Source organism: Procambarus clarkii, chromosome 31, assembly GCF_040958095.1.
Source record: "Procambarus clarkii isolate CNS0578487 chromosome 31, FALCON_Pclarkii_2.0, whole genome shotgun sequence".
Classification (NCBI taxonomy): Eukaryota; Metazoa; Arthropoda; class Malacostraca; order Decapoda; family Cambaridae; genus Procambarus; species Procambarus clarkii.
Genome location: NC_091180.1, coordinates 31,649,690 through 31,674,898, shown reverse-complemented (window position 1 = coordinate 31,674,898; position 25,209 = coordinate 31,649,690). Strand labels below are relative to the sequence as shown.

The following is a 25,209-nucleotide window of genomic DNA, read 5'->3' as shown; positions in this document are numbered from 1 at the left end:
CCCCCCAGGTCCCCATATATCGCCTGGACCCCCCCCAGGTCCCTATATATCGCCTGGACCCCCCCCCAGGTCCCCATATATCGTCTGGGTCCCCCCAGGTCCCCATATATCGCCTGGACCCCCCCCCCAGGTCCCCATATATCGTCTGGGTCCCCCCAGGTCCCCATATATCACCTGGACCCCCCCCAGGTCCCCATATATCGTCTGGATCCCCCCAGGTCCCCATATATCGCCTTGACCCCCCCCCAGGTCCCCATATATCGCCTGGACCCCCCCCAGGTCCCCATATATCGCCTGGACCCCCCCCCAGGTCCCCATATATCGCCTGGACCCCCCCCCAGGTCCCCATATATCGCCTGGACCCCCCCCCCCCAGGTCCCCATATATCGCCTGGACCCCCCCCAGGTCCCCATATATCGCCTGGACCCCCCCCCAGGTCCCTATATATCGCCTGGACCCCCCCCCAGGTCCCCATATATCGCCTGGACCCCCCCCAGGTCCCATATATCGCCTGGACCCCCCCCAGGTCCCCATATATCGCCTGGACCCCCCCCCCCAGGTCCCCATATATCGTCTGGGTCCCCCCAGGTCCCCATATATCGCCTGGACCCCCCCCCCAGGTCCCCATATATCGTCTGGGTCCCCCCAGGTCCCCATATATCGCCTGGACCCCCCCCCAGGTCCCCATATATCGCCTGGACCCCCCCCCAGGTCCCCATATATCGCCTGGACCCCCCCCCCCCAGGTCCCCATATATCGCCTGGACCCCCCCCAGGTCCCCATATATCGCCTGGACCCCCCCCCAGGTCCCCATATATCGCCTGGACCCCCCCCCCCAGGTCCCCATATATCGCCTGGACCCCCCCCAGGTCCCCATATATCGCCTGGACCCCCCCCAGGTCCCCATATATCGCCTGGACCCCCCCAGGTCCCCATATATCGCCTGGACCCCCCCTTAGGTCCCCATATATCGCCTGGACCCCCCCCCCAGGTCCCCATATATCGCCTGGACCCCCCCCAGGTCCCCATATATCACCTGGACCCCCCCCCCAGGTCCCCATATATCGCCTGGACACCCCCCCAGGTCCCCATATATCGCCTGGACCCCCCCCCAGGTCCCCATATATCGTCTGGGTCCCCCCAGGTCCCCATATATCGCCTGGACCCCCCCCAGGTCCCCATTTATCGCCTGGACCCCCCCCAGGTCCCCATATATCGCCTGGACCCCCCCCCAGGTCCCCATATATCGCCTGGACCCCCCCCCCAGGTCCCCATATATCGCCTGGACCCCCCCCCCCAGGTCCCCATATATCGCCTGGACCCCCCCCCCAGGTCCCCATATATCGCCTGGACCCCCCCCCCAGGTCCCCATATATCGCCTGGACCCCCCAGGTCCCCATATATCGCCTGGACCCCCCCCAGGTCCCCATATATCGCCTGGGTCCCCCCAGGTCCCCATATATCGCCTGGACCCCCCCCCCAGGTCCCCATATATCGTCTGGGTCCCCCCAGGTCCCCATGTATCGCCTGGACCCCCCCCCCAGGTCCCCATATATTGTCTGGGTCCCCCCCAGGTCCCCATATATCGCCTGGAACCCCCCCCCCCAGGTCCCCATATATCGCCTGGACCCCCCCCCCCAGGTCCCCATATATCGCCTGGACCCCCCCAGGTCCCCATATATCGCCTGGACCCCCCCCAGGTCCCCATATATCGCCTGGACCCCCCCCCCCAGGTCCCCATATATCGCCTGGACCCCCAGGTCCCCATATATCGCCTGGACCCCCCCCCCAGGTCCCCATATATCGCCTGGGTCCCCCCAGGTCCCCATATATCGCCTGGACCCCCCCCAGGTCCCCATATATCGTCTGGGTCCCCCCAGGTCCCCATATATTGCCTGGACCCCCCCCCCAGGTCCCCATATATTGTCTGGGTCCTCCCAGGTCCCCATATATCGCCAGGACCCCCCCCCCCCCAGGTCCCCATATATTGTCTGGGTCCCCCCAGGTCCCCATATATCGCCAGGACCCCCCCCCCAGGTCCCCATATATTGTCTGGGTCCCCCCAGGTCCCCATATATCGCCTGGACCCCCTCAGGTCCCGTTCTCAATTCGGTTAATATATAGACTTTTTTTTTATATCCGATCAGCTTTTTTACTCCCATTGTTATTTCTTTTTTGGGACATTAGTTTTGGGCTTAATTCATTTACTTTGTCTGATCACATGGCCTGGATGGTAGAGCGATTGAGTCGTTTCTTGCAGGGCCGGTGTTCAATCCCCGATAGTCCAAGGGAGGATGGGTATATTTACTCATTCACTTGGTATATTACGTCCTTAGGCGCCGTGTGCCGGTGAGGCGTGTAAGAACACTTCATTACAATCCTGGAGAGAAAAGTGTGTTCTTTCTGTGATTACACCTCAGGGCTGTAACACTGTATTTACTATTTTTATTCACCTAGTTGTGCTTTCGGGGGTTGAGCTCTGGCTCTTTGGACCCGCCTCTCAACTGTCAATCAACTGGTGTACAGGTTCCTGAGCCTACTGGGCTCTATCATATCTACATTTGAAGCTGTGTATGGAGTCAGCCTCCACCACATCACTGCCTAATGCATTCCGTTTGTCTACTACTCTGACACTGAAAAAAATCTTTCTAACGTCTCTATGCCTTTGTGTCTGCAGAATCGAGCTATTAGCTCTTGGACCCCGCCTTTCTAACCAATCTATTTTTCCTCTATTATATCTATTACATATATTCCTCTCTAACACACGCGCGCACGCACATACATTCCCAGGAAGCCACCCGTAGCAGCTGTCTAACTCCCAGGTAGCTATTTACTGCTAGTTGAACAGGTGCATCAGGGTGAAAGAAACTCTGCCTATTTGTTTCTGCCTCGGCTAGAAATCGAACCCGGGCCCCTTAGGACTACGACCCCCGAGCGCTGTCCACTCAGCCGCAAGGGCCCCCCTGTGTGTATGTGTATTAACCTATTTGTACTTGCCTATTTGTGCCTATAGAATCGAGCTTTGGCTCTTGGTTCTCGCCTTTCTAGCCCTCGGTAGTTTAAAGCAATGACTCCTGTCCTACTTCTCTATCATACCTAGTTATAAAGCTATGAGTAGTGCTTGTTGCCACAATGTGCTCCTTAAGTTCATTCCATTTCCCCACTACTCTCACGCTGAAAGAAAACTTTCTAACACCTCTATGCATATATGACTCATCTGAGTTTCCAGCTTCCACCCATGTTTCCTTGTTCTGTTGGTATTCCGTGTGAACATTTCGTCTATTTCCACTCTGTGAATCCCACTAAGTATTTTGTATGCTGCTATCATATCTCCACGCTCCGTCCTCTTTTCTTACGTCGTCAGGGTCAGTTCCTTCAGTCGCTCTTTATATCCCATCCCTTTGCAACTCCGAGACTAGGTAGTCTCGTCGCAAATTGTGTGTGTTTATATATGGAGTCACAACATGAGTGAATAAGTGAGTGAGTGAGTGAGTGGACGCAGAATTCGTGTTGAGAATACGACCGGACGGCGGGGCGGCAGAAAAGACAGGGAGCGTGTGTGGACAGCGCCATCAGTCACCCGCATAGCCGCCCTGTCCCCCCCTCCCGTCCCTCCCCACCCGTCCCTTAACCGGATGACCTGCCAACTAGCACACCATCTTAGCAGCTACACATTGTTACATCTCTAGTTACGAGTGAAGGAAGCCACGACCTAAGACCACGGCCACCTTGTCGCAAGGAGCAACCACTACATGAACTTAAGATAGTGACCCCTCCCAGCCGCCGCCGCCATACTCTCTGGAACACAAGAGGTCAATTAGAAAATGAAAGCAAATCAGTCTAATGGACGCAGGCTGCGTTATAAATGACGATATTAACGCCTGGCGACGTTGTCCATTTTCTTTGGTATAGAAAAACAAGGAACGGTGTCGTAATTGGATTAGATAATTTGTGAATGAGCGCTGATCTTGCCGACATGGGATCGGATCCGATGTGACAGAGGACAAACGATGCGCCTCTCTGAAGACGCTCTCAGCTAATACTCGTAATGGAACACTCCCACTTTCTTGCTCCTCTTTCTCCAACGCTATATTTAATATAAAATCTAATTTTACTAATAGCCTCCACCTTCTTAACCTCCCTTGATGATCCACTTAACTTTTACTGTTTGTCAGTAGCATCTGTTGGTCGTGTTTAGTCTTCTAAACGGCCTTTGTCTACTGCAGTAGACAATATTTGCCCGAAACGCTGTGCGTACTAGTGGCTTTAAGTATTGTATGTACTATATCTTTAAATCTAACATTATGTTTATAACTCATCTTCAATGTATGTACCTTTACCTGAATAAAAAATCTAATCTAAATATTGGGAGAGTTGAGGCAATATTTTAACAATCCACACTATTAAGCCTAATATCCTGAACGATTATGTATCTTTTCTAATATTTCTTTCGAAGTTACGTCGCTCTAAATAACTGTATTATACTGACTACAGGAAAGGGTAATTTAGGTTTGGGTTTTACCTATGTTAATATGTAGTAATGCCCGGGCTATACCCTGGAAACACAACCCGAAACTGTCTATTTTCCGCTTGTTACAACTTGTAATAAAGTTGTTACATCTTGGCTTAACATGTTTATGACGTATTAGAACGTTGTTACAACTTGCTATATTGGTTGTTATAACTGGTTAGGAGGTGTTAAAACTTGTTCCAACGTTGTACCAACGTTGTAGTTTCGGTGTGTGTTTGGTGGGTACAGACTCAGACACTGTCCTCTTCCTGAGTTTACATGCTACTACTGTAAACTGTGTCAGTACTTCCCAAGATTGTCTCGGTCGCCGTGGCGTAGTGGTAAGACACTCGCCTGGTGTTCCGCAGACCCTTTGTCCTGGGTTCGTATCCTGGCTGATGAGGATTGACTGGGCGCAAATCCTTAACTGTAGCCTCTGTTTACTCAACAGTAAAATGGGTACCTGGTTGTAAAAACTATTCTTCGCAGCGGGGGTCGTATTCCAGGGAACATAGGATTAAGAATATTAATGATATTAGGCTTAATAGTGTGGATTGTTAAAATATTGCCTCAACTCTCCCAATATTTAGATATCTGTTATCATTTTATTAATTCTGCTAGGATTTATCTACTTAAAATCATCTGTTAGATTAAGGACCTGTCCGAAACGCTGCGCGTACTAGTGGCTTTACAACATTGTAAATACTATGCTATGTATTCTCACAAACCCAATGTACCTTCTTGTATATAAATAAATAAGTAAAATAAATAAATAAGGACTTGCCTGAAACGCTACGCGTACTAGTGGCTGTACAAGAATGTAACAACTCTTGTATAAATAAAAATATAAATAAATAAATGTTATAAATACGAAAAAATATAAATATATAAAAACTGTGACGTTTATATAATATAAACGTTTAAAAATTGACGTGACGTTTAAAAATATAAATATATAAAAACTGGGACGACATAAGAATAATTCAGGAGCAAGGAGCAAGCCTAGGCCTCACCCTGAACCCTTCCAAGTCCGAAATAACCTCCACCAACCAGCACATAATAGAGCAAATAAAGGTTGTTTTGCCTGACATTCATACAACCAACCCTGAGGACAGCACACTCCTAGGTGCTCCTCTTGGAAGGAATGCCATCGACGGGGTCCTTGGTAAGATCACTGACCTGAAGAGGATGAACGAGAGGATTGAAGACATCGATGCTCATGATGCACTTTACCTCATCACCAGATGCTTGTCCCTCTCCAGGCTGACCTACTTTCTAAGATGTTCGCCATCTTTCAACAATATTAAATTAGAAGAGTACGACAGCTTGCTGAAATCAACACTAGAAAAAGCCCTCAATCTTTCCCTCAGCGACATACAGTGGAAACAGGCCTCCCTTCCTGTCAGACTCGGGGGCCTTGGCGTGCGCACAGCAAGACAAATTGCTGTACCAGCGTTCCTGTCCTCTTCAGTGGGGTCTGACAACTTGGTGAAGGAAATCCTACCTGAGCACCTAGTTCAACAGGCAGGGGTACATGATCCCAGCTTTACAGACTGCACAAACAAATGGGTCTCTCTTGCAGGACCAGCACCCCAACCACCGCCTTCTGAAGCCCATAAGCAATCCAGCTGGGATCGCCCCATTGCCGACCAAGAAGCTGCGACTTTGCTAGAAGCTGCGACAACACCACATGACACTGCCCGACTTAGAGCTGTAGCAGCTCCCCATGCAGGTGATTTCCTATTAGCAACCCCAATGTCAGCAACCGGCACCCGTCTCTCACCGCAGGCCCTCCGAATTGCCGTGGCTCTCCGCCTCGCTGCCCCAATCCACACCGAATACAGGTGTATTTGCGGCGAGGCAGAGGCCGACAGATACGGACGGCATGGCCTTCTCTGCCAAAGGACAGGAGGATGGCATGCAAGACACAGCGAGGTCAATGACATTATTAAAAGAAGCCTTACCACAGCCGGTTGTCCAGCAGAGAGAGAGCCCCGTTACCTAATGTCCCGCAACTCTGATGAGCCTGTCGGTCGCCCAGACGGAATCACGTTGAACCCCTGGAAGAATGGTAGACAGTTGGTGTGGGACTACACTTGCGTTTCAACTTTAGCCAATACCTATGTTGACTTCAGTGCTACACAAGCAGGAGGAGCTGCCAATCACCGGGAAGCGGCCAAGTCACGTAAATACAGAGACCTTGAGCCCCACTACAATTTTGTCCCCATTGCCTCAGAGACACTTGGTGCCTGGGGTAAAAGTGCTGCTAGCTTTTTGAAGGAGTTGGGGTCTAAGCTAATCAAAACAACTAGAGACCCTAGAGCTGCCAGTTTTCTTTTTCAGCGCCTTAGTGTGACAATCCAGAGAGGAAATGCTCACTGCATCCATGGTTCCTTCCCGCCATCTGAGGAGCTGGAGGAGCTGTTCAACTTGTGACAAGCAGCCTTGTACCCTGCATGTAATCAATATTGTAACTTGTTTTGTGTAATGACATTTTCAAATAAAGTTAGATAAATATACACACATACCAAAAGAATAGGGGTGGTAGGAGAAGAAAATATCAAAGTGTTCAGTGAGGATCCACAAGGTCTTCTCTGAGTACTCTTTATTTTCTTCTCCGAGGCTATGGGTCCCTACACTTGCACCAGAGGTGGTACCCCTTCTAGGTTTAAAAAAAATAAAAAAAATAAATAAATATATATATATATATATATATATATAAATATAAATATTCGTTATAAATGCGAATAAATGTTTTATAAATACGAAAAAAAAATAAACGTGGATACGAAAGCGCTCATCTCATGTTCACTCTCCCTTCGTGGCCATACATTTGTACACTATTCGTCACGTGTTAATTTCTTCGCGATTTACACATATAAGAACTACGCGATCTTTTGTTCTGCTGTTTCCTCCTTCTGCTTCCTTCGTGCCCATCTTTTGTGATTTGTACTCACTGAATTTGTGCGCCTCTTGAGGGACTTGAAGTAGAGGGGGGTAGAAATAGCCTAAGCTACTCTATATTGAAAAGTATTTTATTGTCTCAATAAACGTACTTTAAGTTGAATCATCTTTATAGCTTTACTAGTGAAAGTTCTGAAGACTCGTCTTGTGCTTCTGAAACAATATTTTAGTGAGCAAGTTCTATGTTATTGTTTTAGATTTAGCTACTCAGAACGAAATGTCCATGTAGCACGGGCTATGGTGATCCCGTTCTATAACAAGTTCTACCCAAGTCCCTGCTGCTATGTCCGTCCCGGAAGCTCGCGTGACCAACCGCTCAGTGATTCCTGTGCTGCTATTTTAAAGATATATGGTGAAGTTATTAAATAAAGTGAGAGTTATTCCTTTAAATATTTAACCCAGTCACTTGGGATGGACGGTAGAGCGACGGTACAGCTTCATGCAGGTCGGCGATCAATCCCCCGACCGTCCACAAGTGGTTGGGCACTATTCCTTTCCCTCCGTCCCATCCTAAATCCTTATCCTGACCCCTTCCCAGTGTTATATAGTCGTAATGGCTTGGCGCTTTCCCTGATAACTCCCTCCCTTTCCTTTAAATATTCAGATACAGCAAAAAGAGGACCTTCAATGGTGTCATATATTCTGATTGGAAAAGTTCTGTCATGGAGGAAATTTTCAGTGACTTACGTAGAAAAACTTATAAACTTCAGGATATTCTACAGCGTAACATAGAAAGTTTAATTAAAGCAGTGACGGGATCAGATCTAACCCAAATAATGTGATCAAATCAGTCACTGAACACGTGGTTTGAGCCGTGGGATATGGTTTGTCGACCAAACCACACACTAGAAACTGAAGGGACGACAACGTTTGGGTCCGTCCTGGACCATTCTTAAGTCGAGCTTTGAGAATGGTCCAGGACGGACCGAAACGTCGTCGTCCCTTCATTTTCTAATGTGTGGTTTGGTCAACATATTTCAGTCACGTTATTGTGACTCCTCGTCTGCGAATGGTTTGTCATTTGGCGTTACTATCCCTTAACCATTAAGATTTTGAGTGCCTCGATACACCATGAAAAGCATTACCATCTCCCTCAACATAACCGTGATTAAAGGTAATGTTTATAATGCCACTATAACCCTTCAACTAAGTAATTCTCCAGATAGGGCGGTACCTGGTGGGGTATTGGCAACACGCCTTGCGAGCTATTTGGTCCGGGTTCGATTCCTGGCTAATGAGGATTGACTGGGTGCCAATACTTAACTGTTAGCCACTGTTCACTCAGCAGTAATTTGGTATCTGGTTGTTAAGCGATTGACGGGTCGTGCTCCAGAGGAAAGTAATGAATGAAGCGTACAATGATAGGATGGGAAAACGCTTGCACCCTGCTAACAGGAGTCACAAGCCGTTTGCTCCCATGAGTAAACAAAACCAAAAATAAATTTCTTGGAATAAAAACGAGGAATCTTGGCTTGAAACAAATCGTTGGGTTGAAACAAATATTATGCGTTAACACGACATGTAATGTACGACACATCTTATTGAATTCCAGTGTCAATAACAGCGTTGATCACATCAGGTAAACTTCAAGGCCCGTTAATACATGAACAAATCCACAAGGGCCGTGACGAGGATTCGAACCTGCGTCAGAGAACATACCAGACGCTACCTTAATCGACTGAGACGACATGGTCAAAAAAGTTAATATATTTACTGTGTAAACAAAGGCCACAGACACAGGATGAATATTAGGCTTCCACTCACGGCTGAAGCTGTGCGTGGAAGCCTAATGAACTGAACAAATATACAAAAACAAGGCAGATGAATATTAAGAAAGCAGCACATTGAAACAGACACACACACACACACAGAGAGAGAGAGAGAGAGAGAGAGAGAGAGAGAGAGAGAGAGAGAGAGAGAGAGAGAGAGAGAGAGAGAGAGGAGAGAGAGAGAGAGAGAGAGAGAGAGAGAGAGAGAGAGAGAGAGAGAGAGAGAGAGAGAGAGAGAGAGAGAGAGAGAGAGAGAGAGAGAGAGAGAGAGAGAGAGAGAGAGAGAGAGAGAGAGAGAGAGAGAGAGAGAGAGAGAGAGAGAGAGAGAGAGAGAGAGAGAGAGAGAGAGAGAGAGAGAGAGAGAGAGAGAGAGAGAGAGAGAGAGAGAGAGAGAGAGAGAGAGAGAGAGAGAGAGAGAGAGAGAGAGAGAGAGAGAGAGAGAGAGAGAGAGAGAGAGAGAGAGAGAGAGAGAGAGAGAGAGAGAGAGAGAGAGAGAGAGAGAGAGAGAGAGAGAGAGAGAGAGAGAGAGAGAGAGAGAGAGAGAGAGAGAGAGAGAGAGAGAGAGAGAGAGAGAGAGAGAGAGAGAGAGAGAGAGAGAGAGAGAGAGAGAGAAAAAAAAAAAAAAAAAAAAGCTAAACACATAAAGAAGAGAACGATATACTTGACTTAAATCACCGAGGCGTGAAACAACAGCGAAACGTTTTACGATCAACTTACCTTGACAACTGGACGAGCCAATCGCATCTCGGGTTGTCTGAGTTCCTCTACGGCGATTGGTCAAGAGGAAGGCGGTAGTTACGCTAAGTGGAGTGTCTCTGACCCCTCCTCATTCTTGCCCTGTGACCCGATTGTTTATTTCTGCAATAGTTTTGGAAGTGCTTTAATCAAACGTTGAAAACGCTTACGATAAACATTCTGTCTCTTGACGGTCTCACGGACGGTACACTGTCTCTTGACGGTCTCACGGACGGTACACTGTCTCTTGGCGGTCACACGGACGGTACACTGTCTCTTGACGGTCACACGGACGGTACACTGTCTCTTGACGGTCTCACGGACGGTACACTGTCTCTTGACGGTCTCACGGACGGTACACTGTCTCTTGACGGTCTCACGGACGGTACACTGTCTCTTGACGGTCTCACGGACGGTACACTGTCTCTTGACGGTCTCACGGACGGTACACTGTCTCTTGACGGTCTCACGGACGGTACACTGTCTCTTGACGGTCTCACGGACGGTACACTGTCTCTTGACGGTCTCACGGACGGTACACTGTCTCTTGACGGTCTCACGGACGGTACACTGTCTCTTGACGGTCTCACGGACGGTACACTGTCTCTTGACGGTCACACGGACGGTACACTGTCTCTTGACGGTCTCACGGACGGTACACTGTCTCTTGACGGTCTCACGGACGGTACACTGTCTCTTGACGGTCTCACGGACGGTACACTGTCTCTTGACGGTCTCACGGACGGTACACTGTCTCTTGACGGTCTCACGGACGGTACACTGTCTCTTGACGGTCTCACGGACGGTACACTGTCTCTTGACGGTCTCACGGACGGTACACTGTCTCTTGACGGTCTCACGGACGGTACACTGTCTCTTGACGGTCTCACGGACGGTACACTGTCTCTTGACGGTCTCACGGACGGTACACTGTCTCTTGACGGTCTCACGGACGGTACACTGTCTCTTGACGGTCTCACGGACGGTACACTGTCTCTTGACGGTCTCACGGACGGTACACTGTCTACACTGTCACTGACACACTCCCTACACTACAACAGACGGTATGCATTCACTATACACTCCCACATATAGTGACATTGCCCACACTCCAACCGATGGTGCATTCCCGGTGAAACTCGTTCTCACACTAGGCTGGCCTTCCTCCTCAGACGCATTCATCAGTTTTAACATACTGTGTATTAACATTGATGTGTTCTCATATATATATATTATATATATATATATATATTAATATTATTATTCATTGAAATTCTATGTGTAGTTAGACAACCCGTCCTCGACTCAAGTCCATTACATCCAGCGGTCAACCCCACAGACGCATTCATAAATTTTAACATGCTGTTTATTTAAAACGGGAATTTTCTCAAGTATAAATTAATATTATAATATATTAGCATATTGTGTATATATAGGCATAGGATAGGTTAGGTTAGGTTAGGTGTTTAGGTTCTGTTGGCGATTATTTGTAGTACGTGGGTGAAGCATTTATAGCGTTGTGATTCGAACAAAATTCGTCAGTGAAGCACTTGTTCCGGATATGTTCGAACGTCAGCAGTTGTGAGTCGTGTGTAAACCGCTTTTCATTCATAAACAGGGGGTTTGGCGGGTGCATGGAATCACTTTTGGATCTTTGTTTGGAGGACGGGCTGAGTTAGACGTAGGTTGGGTTCTGTTTGCGATTATTTGTATTCGAAGTACGTGGGTGAAGCATTTATAGAATTGTGGTTCGAATAAATGACGTGAGTGAAGGACTTGTTCCGGAAGTGTTCGGACGTCATCAGTTGTGAGTCGTGGGATAAACCGTTTTTCATTCATAAACAGCGGGTTTGGTGGGTACATGGAATGGACTTTGGGACTTTGTTTAGAGGACAGGATGCAGGATGTTACACACGACTCACAACTGATGACGTCCGAACACTTCCGGAACAAGTGCTTCGCTCACGTCCTCTGTTCGAACCACACCTCCGTTCCGAACCACTCTGAACCTCGTCCCGAGTGTTTTTCTTCCATTTAACCAAACTCTGGCAAATATCGAGAGCCATACAGAGACCATTGTGAGTTATTTTGTTTTCTTTAACTCCTACAAATAAAGAAAATGTATATTTAAGGCAGTACAGCGCAAATTTCAGAAATTGATATTAATATCTAGTTTAGCTTACTTATTAAGCACCCCATACCCATCCAGTGGGCAGCGGTGGATAGGTTACACTCACCCATATTTGCTACCTACAGTTGACTGGGAATATTTGGCTCAAATTTCTGCTAGTAAATCATTTTGAATGAAATATTGATACATTTCTTGAACATTTGTTATTGTCTCTGAATTCACGTATTTCTTTCCACTCCACATTAGTGACGTAGGGTGTGCGAATAATGTAGTTGACACAATTTACATTTGGACAGGTCTACATTTACCTAAATTTACCTGAAGGACCACTAACACTTATGGCCTCGACGAGGACAAGAAGCCGGCGGCTTGTCGAAGGTCCCCCCCATTTGCCCTGATGATCTTTTCCAGTTAGATTTGTAAAATTTAACAGTTTTGGCATTGATGGCTTCGGCGGGTAGGCGGTTCCATGAGTTTATAACTCTGTGGGTGAAAAAGTATCTCTTTTTCAATCCTAGATTATGGCTTGTTGAGCTTGAAACCATTACTCCTTGTTTGTGTTACATCTGACCTTTTGAATTTTTTTAATATGTTGTAGCGAGTAAACATAATACTCGCTCCAACCTCTCATTACATTAATGACAAAAGCAATTAGCACTAATTGCGAAGCAATAATCTTTTCCCTAATTACAGGTAACATTCTTTCCATCCAATGGGAGGAAGCTGAGGTGTAGTCCAATAATATAAGCATCGGGAAGCGAATAGCCAACAGAGTTACAGCCCTGCTCCTGTGCCAGGTAAGTCCACTACGGGCTCACCATAGCCCGTGCTACTTGGAACTTTTGTTCCGAGTAGCTGAATCTAAAACAACAACAAACGAATAGCCAATAACAACAACACACACGCACCGCTCCTGTGCCAGGCAAGTTCACTACGGGCTCACCATAGCCCGTGCTACTTGGAACTTGTTCTGAGTAGCTGAATCTATAACAACAACAAACGAATAGCCAACAGACAATTTCCACAGTGATTCAGTTAACTTCAGTACAGACGCTTCGGATTTACCACAGCTCTTCAACCTCAAGAATGTAGCACTCGGCGTGTACAGTTCTAATCGACCCCAAGACGCTCCAGCTTCGACACACAACAGACAGCAGACTACGACCACATCGAGTTTAGACACTCACGATTCCCCATGGAGCCGCCACGCTCGCCCGCATCGAGCTCCGCGACTCCGGCTTCACTCAGCTCTCTGCTCTACTCAAAGCTTCGTCTCAACGTCTACGACAATGCCAACAACCAACTGTAATCAAAACTACTAAATAAATATGAAACTCACTAAACACTGTGTATCTAATATAGCCAACAACGTAATATAATCGTACATTACAATATGTCACCTCTATATCAATATAATACCTCCAGGAACAAAATGATAATGTAATATAAAATCATAGACAATACACCAAAGTACTGCGCTCCTTAGAGTATCAATATATAACATAAGGCTGTATTAATCTCTGATTAAGGTGATATTAATGGCCACTGTCTGATCAAACATGGCGGCCTTCACAGTGGCATACATAATTCAATCTCCTCTCTTAACTCTTTATCTATTACACTACAGAAAACAGTACCCAGAATACTTAGGGTTACAAGGGACCTGGGCCGGCATCCCGTAACGTTGAGTGTTGGTCTGTAAACGTCCCAGAAGGAGAACAAGTTGTCCATCTCTCTCCGGCATTGTTGTGTTGGCGGCTCATTTCCCGCCTCCCGTTCCAATATTTTGTTTCCCGCCTCCCGTTCCAATATTTTGTCATTCTTATCTTCCTCTTGCTTTCACATACTCATTTCTGATGTCTTGTACTGTGTTTCAATATTTTCTTCTATTTTCATCTCATTATTTTAAGAAAAATAAAGCAAAAATTATTACAATAACAATAATAACTCTTGGTATGAGCATAAAAGTTATAAATACTTCTGTTTCAAACATTGATTTTAATTTGATCCCTTTTATTTAAGAAATGTTCCTAATGGTATCATTATAATCATCAGCATTGCTAACGATGTGCACGACGTTGCATTTCCCAGGCACACAGTTTAACAGCGTATTTACTAAAATTTTAAATAAGGTTGGGCACCTCTCTGTGGGGTGCCCAGGTCAAAGTCTCTTGTTACTCTCCTATATGCCCCTGGAATAATATAGATGACTTCTTGTTGGACAAGTAACCTCTGATCCAAAAAAGAACCCGACCACCCATATTCGTTCTCGCACGCTCACTGAAAATGACACGTTGGTTTGCAATATCAAAGGCAGACTTGAGATCTAGGAAGGTGGTATATGATTGTTCAGTGCGCAGGTTAAGAAAGGTGGTAGTATTGCAGAACAGGTGAAAGTCCTAAATATCCCTCAGGATGCAGGCGATGAGTCACAATAACGTGGCTGAAGAATGTTAACCAGACCAAACACTAGAAGGTGAAGAGACGACGACGTTTCGATCCGTCCTGGACCATTCTCAAGTCGATTGAGACTCGAGACCATTCTCACAATCGACTTCAGAATGGTCCAGGACGGACCGAAACGTCGTCGTCCCTTCACCTTCTAGTGTGTGGTCTGGTCAACATCCCTCAGGATGCCAATACAAGAGAACAAAGAACATATGTCATGCATGATCAAAGACATTAGACTCGCCATTCCGGATGTTATCGAGGGTCAAGCAACTCTAAGGGACATTAGAAAAGCAAGATTTACAATCATCCTGAAAATAAGTAATTATCCAAATGCAGCACCAAGCTGCAAAATCTATTTAGCACAGTAACTGTTGCAGGATAGCAAAGTAAGTAATTATCAAAAGAAGGCACCAAAGCAGGATAGCAAAGGCCATAGATATTACTTGGAAAGCCAATGCGAGAGCGACGTCAAAGGTTTCTGATTTCCCAAGAATTCTGTATATGTTTGATGAAAGGGAGCAGTAGAGCAACAGAAGTACACTTCCATCGCATCAGGCTTGGATATCCATGTGCATGGGAAATAGGCTTACAGGTTCCGAAAGATGAGAGGAAATGTCAGCACTGTGGAGAAATGCCCGACAGACCACTGGAACATTATCTAACACAGTGCACAGTTACAAACCCATTAAGATTTCAACTTGGAATTAACAGAGCAGAAATACTTGTTAAACCATGGGACAAAATCTTACTGAAGCGACCATACCAGTCATAAATACTCACACACAGTTCAAGTAAAACAGAAACAAGCAACACTTAGTGGGCCAGCCAGAGGCTTAGGGCCCGCGCAGGAATTTTCCTGAAGAAAAAAATAAATGAATCAAAAGATGGCACTAAGCCGGGAAGGCAATGTAGCACCATCAAATGCGCGGGATATTCAAATTGAGCTAAATATCACTAAGGATGTCAATACGAGAACAAAAGCGCATAAGGCGCTCGAACGAGTATATGAATTCAAAATAGACACGGGAATTGTTTGTGACTCCTTGTCACCCATGACTGCACTCGGCTCCCCAAGGCATAACTGTTACGTGCTGTGTCTGAAGCTAGACACAGATATACAGTAATGCAATAGTCAATGATGGAGTCAAGAGTTTCTTTCCAATGGAGGTCTTCCCATATTGGTCTCCGAATGCATGATAGAATTGACGAGTTAGCCAAAACAATCTTACAAAAGAGGGAATTGATTACCATCTTGGATTGGCTTTGAGCAACCTGAGGGCAGTAATATTCCAGGAAGAGCAACAAAGCTAATAGACTTGAAGCAAAATGAAATTCACACCAGTTCCTCCATCTATAACTATATTATGCAGGAAGAACCGCGAACCGCACGTCTATGGGTCATCCAATAAGGTCAACAGACTTCTAGATGTTACCACTGCTAGGTAAGAGGTTCGACTACCAGTACCTCTGGTAGTTGCAACATCTGCCGATACCTATTTGACCAAATGTAAACTGTCAGCAGAACTATTCACATACTTTGAGTCATTATATAATGGAAATGTGAAAAAAATCGCAGAATTCGGAGATAACACCTCTTAATGATGTCCAAGAAATGTACAAGTACTTCATTCATAACGTACTGCCAGGAATTTTTGCAAAGTATCCAAAATTTGCTTACTGTAAGTAATGCATGGACATGACTGTAAAGTTGCCGCCCAGTTGGGTGGGTGTGGAGCAGGAATAATAACTTTCACCATAGATGTAAAGAACCTTGTATAAAACAGTTGTGGGCCTTTTGAATCCCTTGATGTAAAGATTATATACTGTATATTCATACGTATGCATGTGTATTTAATGTTAACAATTGTGAAACTTGCTTCACAAGATTGTCACTTGCTTGGCTAAACTATGGGGTTCAATACACACAGAAATCACAATAGCGTGATATATAAAAAAAAAACAATAAAGACTAAAAATGTAGACCAATGCGCATCTGGGAACATCCCGTGCGTAGGTTCGAACCCTCATCGAGGCCCTTGTGGATATGTTCATTTTATGTGGTTCAGTTTCCGAGCCTATATGTACCGGTGACCCTTTTCACCACTGCCCACAGAATAGGTATGGGGTACATAATAAATGAATCACACCTGTGAGACAATGCCTAAATAAAAGGTAAATAACATTTAAGAAATTGGTGAACGTGTTTGTTTATTAAGCATTATTTACATTGAGATAACATGACGGTGACACTGAACAACACGACTGATAGATGGGAGCATCCAAGGGTTCCCTCATTGTGGTAGTAAATGGGGAAATATGCCCTAGTTGGTGGAAAAAGTAACACCAACTTTTAACATCAAATAAACTGCCAAATTATTTTGCAAGAAAAAAAATACCTCCCCCCTTTAAATCTGACTTCTGTGAAAATAAACAACTATGCCGGTATTTCAAATAAGTAACACTGACAGTACTGTATCTACTAATTTTTTGTAATTTCATGATAACCATCCATAATAAAGAAGCATGATGAGAACACAAAACATTTTTCCATGCAGGTTCAAATATGATTAAAAACATCGAGTCTGAGAAAAAGGCAATGGACTCAGGCACCAATTCTTGTCGTCACCACTGGAGCTTAAGAGTAAACAAGAGTACATCTCTCAAATCGCTGAGCCATGTCAATATTTCTTGCTACAATTCACACACAGACAACTTACAACCAACTTACAGTGGAATCAAATATAAAGCTGTGGTCAAAGCGCAACAAGCCCTCCAGTGGCAAGAGAAGGCCAGGCTTAGGAGTAGGGAGAAAGATTACCTGGAGGTAACCTGAAGGGTGGTGGTGGTGGTGGCACCGAACTGGCACGGCAGAATGAGAGCTACTATACTCCTCGCACAACTCTCGTACTGGACCAAGTCACATGGGAGGTTTACCAGCCATATCAACACAATGCCACAAATTATCAATATTTCGAAATTCTGCAAAACTGCACATCAAAAAGTATGCAGTCACACATTAATAAATTAAAGTTAACAGCACACAGGTTACACAAGACATACATACTCTTCACCCATTGGAACATAAACACGAGTACACTAAATAATGTTTGGTTTTACACAGTAACTTTGATGGATGCTGTAGTGGAATTATGTATGAAATATGAATCTGTGTGACAAGAAACAAATTGGTGCATACACAAAAATTAGGTGCACAATATACTGTCACGTTAAGCACCGCTGGATTTGGCTAGCAACTGCATGGGGGACCACATGGAAACACACACATACACGCATGAATTATTATGGATGCAAAGAAAAGCCGTTTGTCATAGTATTAATCTATCAATTATACAAAATTTCCTCAAACTAATGACACATTGCATCCTTTACACCAAGACCAGATCATATAGTTGTTTCAATTTTCTTCCAAAAAATGTTTGAAAACTTGAATTACTCATCATTAAAAATATTAAATATGCGCACACACACACATTCACGGTTATATTACGGTACATGAACATAAATACTCGGATATATCAATAACTGAGATTCAATTTGAACAGTTTGGAGCACAGAATGCTATTTACATGTGTTCAATAATGTACCCTATGAAATTTTGAGCAGATGCAATCACTCGCCAGTACCAATCGCAGAACCAACCAGTACCAATCGTTGTCATCACCCACAACTCGCAAAACCATACCACATTGTACACGTCTGTGAGGTTATCTCCTGTGTTTCAATGACACGAATCTTTATTAACCAGATATTTAACAATTGTGTTCTAACCTAATACAGTATAAACTACAGCCGTTATGTAATGTGGTATTGTCCTGGGCGTTTATGAATCTACAGCACTCAAAACACACAACACATTGGTTGGATTATCTGGCTAGTTTCCTTCATAAAAGGGCACATGCACATAAGCAATGTTATCGATACGTTGGTGTACATAATAATGTATAAGTTTCAATATGTTTTCCTGTTACTTCAATATAAAACCCCAAGTGTATACCATTCTAAAAAAAAAAAAAAAAAAAAAACTTATCGACTGAAACATGTAATCAAAACATAAATTCTAGTGATAATATCATTTAAAACTATGCAAGAAAATTAACTACAAAATATTCTCTGTATGTAGAGTGTCATGTCATCTACCTACCACCACCAGCTTCCCTTGATACTGATGATGTAATACTGACATGTACAAGTACATGTAAGGCAACAACAGCCAGGCAGGCATTCACCATGCAGTTCTCTCTCACAAAATAGAAAATGGGGGACAAAAGCAAAATACAACGAGTATAGATGTATCAAAGACATATACACATTCAGTAAAAAGTGAGTGCCACAGGTAGGGTACATAAAAGTTGTTTGGGCTGCAAAACTTCTTGACAACAGTCTGAACTAAATTACAATGCCATGTCAAACCATCCTAATGCTTCTAACCTCAGCTTCTCATCAACCATTGAAAAGAAGGAATACATTATCTTACATTTATTTGATGGGCAATTTCATAACAGTATTACAACTTAATGGATAGGAAAGTAAAGATAACATATTAAAAGAACATAATAAGTTATTTTTCTGTCCAGGCAGCCTCTCCAATAACAAAATGGTTGTGCACGAGTACCTTTTGCACAACCATTTTATTGCATACTTAACACCCTCCCTCTAAATACAAAGGAAATTACCAGGACCCGGATTCATGAAGCCGTTATGCAAGTACTTACGAACGTGTACATCTTTCCTCAATCTTTGACGGCTTTGGTGACATTTATTAAAGTTTGCAAGCATTAAAACTTCCCAATCATCTGTTATTGTTATAAACAGCCTCCTGGTGCTTCGAAGCTCATTAACTGTTCAATAATTGTAAACAAAGCTGCCAAAGATTGGGAAAAGATGTACAGGTTCGAAGGTGCTTGCGTAACTGCTATATGAATCAGGGTCCAGGTCCCCTAATTGTGTCCAAGAGGGAGAATGCAATAACACCCAAGGGTACCCCCAATCAACTGGGCTCTGGTGTCAGTCAAATTGCAAGCGCCAGTATTTTGACTGCTCAGACCCTCAGCCAGGAGGTTTGAGCATGAACTCACTTCCCCTACAACAAGATAGTCATAAGAGGTGGGAAGCCTCATGACCTCCTAACACACACACACAAACATTCAATAAATTGGTGCTTCTATTTTTTTTAAGCTTTAACAAAATTACCTGCCTAAGAATGAACATAAAAAATGAAAATTTAGAATAGCAAAAACTGATCCTATACCTTCTTTATTTTTGGCATACATTATTGCATGATTTCAATAGACATCTTATTTTTCTTTCTATTTAATTTAAACACTTCTGTGTAATTATTTATATTCTCAACTCTTTAAAACTTATTATACTAATTTGGAGGTAGCAATGATAATTTTAAAGCTGGAAGAGTAGGCTACAGTAGTGTTTTGTCCGCAGCCAATCAAAATAAGATCATTTTACTCAACACAAATGCCTAAGAAATAAGTCAGACCACAACCTGAGCACTCTCCACCACAGACCACTTGCTGCTAATCTATGTGCCTCCTAATACAATACAATACAGTACTGCCTTTGGCCTAACAACTGATCTCTATATTCATCAAAATGCACTTTAAATAACAACTTGTTGGGTAGACAGGAAGGGGGAAATAGGTGACAAGGAGAACTAGGATATCCACTAATATATATCACTATGCCTTTTTACACTAGCTTAATGGTACACTACCTCGGTACACGAGTATGTCACAGATACATTTACAAAGAAACAGGAGAAAGATTCCAGTTACACCTGGACACCTCTTTATACACCACAATATTCATCTACAACACAACTTCTTCCTGGAACCAGTAAGGCATTTTACATCATACGTACAACATTGTTCATCAATGCAATCAGCTTTTAACAGAACTTTTATTGTGTTACTACATATTACCAATTATTGACTAACATGCAGAATTTGTATCAAACTAATTTTTAGTTAACAAAGGCATGTGTTAAAAATGTTAATCTACTAACTGCCCAATGTTTGTGAATTAGCAAGTCTCTTGGTTGTCAGCAGTTTACTAATAATCATCAGACCACCACCACTAAAATGGCCATTTGTGTAGTGAAAAAATTACCCCAATAGTTTCATATTATGCCACAATACAAAGTAAATCCCACAGACAGTGCTCACTATATCCTCTCTGTCTCTCTCTCACAGTAATATTAATATTGCCTGTCAAACAGTGCCAAATGCTTTCGACAAAACGCATTCATGGACAGTAATGTAGCATTCTCGTAATGAAACAACTAGGACGGGCGATACTTTCACTAAGCACTTGACTGCTGGGCACGAGGACATGAATCAATTGCATCAGATATTCCTGTCAGTTTTGTTGAAGTAATAAAAAAAAAACTGAATTCATGAGCGTATTACTGACTGCAAAATAACTAACACACACAAGTATTATGTTGAAATTCAGTAAAGTTTGGCGCACTGGCACGAAACTTGCAAAGCATACAAGTACCCACTTCCAACACGGGTTTGTGGAAGACCATGGAAAGCCCCCCCAAGTACCATACAATGAACTTAATTCTGCCGTGACTTGTAATTTACATCAAAACAAAACTCATGCCTTCATTTTAGTTAGCTTCACGGTATTTTGATTTTCCAGACTTTATGTTATCCTTTTTAGAAATTTCAAAATATGAATTCCATAAAGGAAAATGAACAGAGCAACCACCAACAGCGAGATTTGGCAGTTAAGAAAACTGAAGGATACTGGCCAGCCAACCATCCCCCCCCTCTCCCACCCCCCCACCCACACACACCATGTCGGTATCTCAACTATTGTCACACCCTTACACTGCTCACCTGTTCTCCCATGTGCGTCAGTCAGTAGGGTTCGAGGTAGTGGACCATGGCCCAAAACAAATGAAGTCGGGGGCCAGGAGGAATGAGATATTATTTTTGTTTTTTTCGTTTTTTCTTTGGAAGACATAAGCAGAAAGGCTGTACAGGAATGCTTCATTCACCTTCATGCTTAATTTCGGTGTTCACATAATGCTTCAATTATTTTTTGTTCATGTTGGCTATTAACATATATTCAAAAATTTCCTTAATGTTATTACACAAATCAAAGTAAATAATTGAGTGAAATTTCCTGCAATAAATCTTTATATATAAATAAATAAAATAGATCTGCATACAATTTACAGAAAACATACACAAAGGTATCATTTTATTCATTCAAAACCTAAAATGAAAGAACTCATAATATTTAAAATATTCCATACTATACACGCAAATATGAGCACATTTTTTGGCGATATAAAAATCTTCAACAAGCACATTTCTGTGTCATATCTAAATAATTCTATAAGTCCTAAGGAGTAAAAAACCAAATCCTGATCTCAAGAGAAAAAAAAAATGATGGAAAATATTTACAATGTTACAAACTTAATTACACACTTACAAAAATATATTAAAACCTGAATCCAGACTTGATCCTTTGGAGAGACTGGGAATGGTCTGTTACAAGCTTGTGTTTGACTATTACGGGCACGAGCCATCCTATACCTGGTAATGGCACCCTCAACACGCACACACCAACAGTTTACTCGATCTATATTATACTCCATTGCACGAGACTTCCCCATGCAATAGCTACCTTTCATTTGGCAATAAGCCCAAATTGATGAAGGTCAACCATGGCACGAAATTTATCCAGTGCATTCTTTTTCCCCCTGTAAAAAGCTGATATTCAATTTGACAATACTGGTCAAAAATATTGGCTGGCCATTTCACATAATTCTTTTGGAAAGTATAATTATATGTGTGTAATGGCAAACAATGGGTATTATGAGCATTGTTAATGTGAAAGAAAAGAAACTGAATAGCCATTTGATTCATGATGATATATATATCTCTCTCTCTCACCATTTTGAGAGGTGATTATTATGTTTACTTCAACAAGAAACACATTACAGTATATTTGGTAAAGTAAGAAATGCAGAAGGAGAACATGACCTCTTGCAAGTTGTGTATATGTTACATTTCAGTACATTTAAGCTAGCCAAATCAGATAAATTTGTGTAACAAAGCAGCAATAAATTCCAAGACTAAACACTTTTTAAACAAGAAAACAACTATACTATATTCTAAATTTCAACATTAATATCATAACAATTTCTTCGTATAATAGTTTTAGACATATGTACAACTAACTTTTCCACGTCCAATGCTTAGAGGCCCGTTGACGGTGATCGTGAGGACTGAGGCCTGCCTGGAGAATGAGTTAAAGAACGTGAGAGCGAGAGTGCTAACTCCAGCTCAGCACGCTCCTGTTCTTCCTGCTGCTTCCGAAACGCCTCCATCCTAATACTTTCCTGGGCTGCCCAAGCTAGCTGTTCATCTTCTGTCACCAAGTGAGTTGGCTTGTGTATACCTTTGTTAAGAGGTTTACTGCTGAAGCTATCACCGAAGGCATTGGCAGTACTGGCACGAGTTCCACTATTACTGCCCCATCCATCACCTGGGCCGAAGCTTTCATTTAAAAGGTCCTCGTTACTCTTCCATTTGTTCTTCTCTGCTTTTGTTACTTTTGAGGATGAAAATGGGTCAAAATCAGTGTCAACATCTAGTGGGTTACCAAGTGAAGTTTTAGATCGCATGGGGATAGTTTCTTTTGTCTGGTGCGTAAATGGATCCCCAATTACAGACTTGGACCGGTTATTTTGGTTTGAATCAAACTGATCTTTATTACTAAAAGAAAACCGATATGGATCTTTGCTAGAAAACTCTGTGGACACGTTAGCATTGGCATCATCTTCATTAATATGGAAACCAAAAGGATCAGTCTTGTTAAATGCTGCATTATCAAGAGTGTTGTCAGAAGCACTTACACCTGCATTGCTAGCTAATGTATTAAAAGGGTCTGGTTCATCTTCCCAGGAAAATTTGTCAGCATCCTTAAAGCCCTGATCCTTAAAGGGGTCATAGTCCCCACCAAAAGGATCAGCAGCTCCAGAGGATCCACTGAATGGATCATGCTGGGCAAATGCAGTAGAATCCCCAAATCCTTCATCAGAGCCAAACCCTGATGATCCGAAGGCATCTTGAGGCCAAGGGGAATTTTCACCACTTCTAAAATTGTCTTTCGTCGTTGAGAATGGCGAACCGAAGGGATCCTCATCGCCCGATGCTGCATGTTTGGCGGATGTCAACTTGTCGTCATCTCCCCATGGTGAAGCAGAGTTGCTGGCGACTACCTTGGAACACTATTGAGAAGAGGATGAGATGGGGATCAGTGCTGCAAAGGTAAAGAGAGAGGGGGGAGAACCCTTGTTACTGCCAGCATACGCCGCACGACTGCACTACAACTGTAAGGAAAAGAATATGATGGACATTCCCAAATCATAAAAGTGAGGTGCAGTGATACTGGGCAAAGGGGGTAGCATACATTACCAAATCAACAAAACAAACTTGGTGTGTGGTACTCGGCTCACCCAACAACAAGTGACCATCTGCTTACACCAACATGCTACAAACTGAAAATTAGAATGCTATGATAAAAATAAGAAATAAATGAAAAAATGGGATACAACAAATATCGGGTTACAAAATATTACATGCATTGTCAAACAAAATTATGTCAACAATATTCAATAAAAATAATGAGAAACAGTTTAAAGCAAATCTTGCCTCACTACATGCTCGCTAATTACTTGTACTACTGACACTCAAGCCTCGTCTTATAAATCAAAATATGTACAACACTAAAATACAAACCTCAGCTTTGCATATAGTGACAAATAAAATATCTACCCACTGTATGTAGTAGTTTCCCCATCTATAAAAAGTTTTCTGTAGCATATCAAATAATACCTCAGAATGCTAATAAATTTGTAATTCCACTATAGCTGCAATGTCAGTGAAAGTACACTTAAAATTGAATAATTATGCATAATACCACAATACACAAAACAGTAACAAAAGGCATTTTTTACTAAAGCTAACTATAACACAAAAATAAAATCTCCATCTTTACTTCCCTATTTAACATACCATATAAAATACATGCTTAAAATAGATTAAAATTAAAGAAATACATTTATTCTTGAATACTTCAGAAAATAAAATATATAAGCATAAACAGTGATTACAGAATCCTTCAGTTCCACACACACACACACACACACACACACACACACTATACTGTAATGGATTTCAACCCCATAAATATTTAAGACCTCTTCATAAACTGGCAAACTCAAGTCCAAACACAACAAGGTTTTACCTCTTCATTTGAAGTTAATCTTCATCAGAAGAGCTCTTGTAAAGACAATAAGTTATCTTGCTGCCATGAAATTCACTAATGCCTACCTAGAGGGGGGTTTCGGGAAACTTGCAACTTCCCGAGCCAGCTTGGGGCTAGGCTCAACAGTACTGGAACCCATATAGACGAACAAAACAAAACACTGTAAATATGCACAGTATTCGAAAAGTAAGTAATTACCAATAGAAGGCACCAAACCGGGAAGGCTATGTAGCACCATCAAATGTGCGGGATAATCAGAGGGCGCTAAATATCACCAAGGATGCCAATACGTGAACAGAAACGCATAAGGCGAATGATATCAAAAG

The 25,209-nt window shown here is 43.2% G+C and overlaps 1 protein-coding gene across 10 annotated transcripts in view; it reads right to left on the bottom strand.

Annotated features, from left to right (window-relative positions):
• Positions 1–16,751: 16,751 nt before the first annotated feature.
• The window catches only part of LOC123758861 (Epidermal growth factor receptor pathway substrate clone 15), an 80,009-nt gene continuing 71,551 nt past the window's right edge, over positions 16,752–25,209 (bottom strand). For 9 of the 10 annotated variants that reach the window (XM_069334690.1, XM_069334692.1, XM_069334685.1 and 6 more), the window contains one exon: positions 16,752–23,843. In XM_069334690.1, the coding sequence (XP_069190791.1) occupies positions 22,809–23,843 (1,035 nt within the window). In that variant the 3' untranslated portion in view covers positions 16,752–22,808. Of the gene's footprint in view, positions 23,876–25,209 lie in introns of all 10 variants that reach the window. The other variant, XM_069334695.1, reaches the window with a different exon arrangement.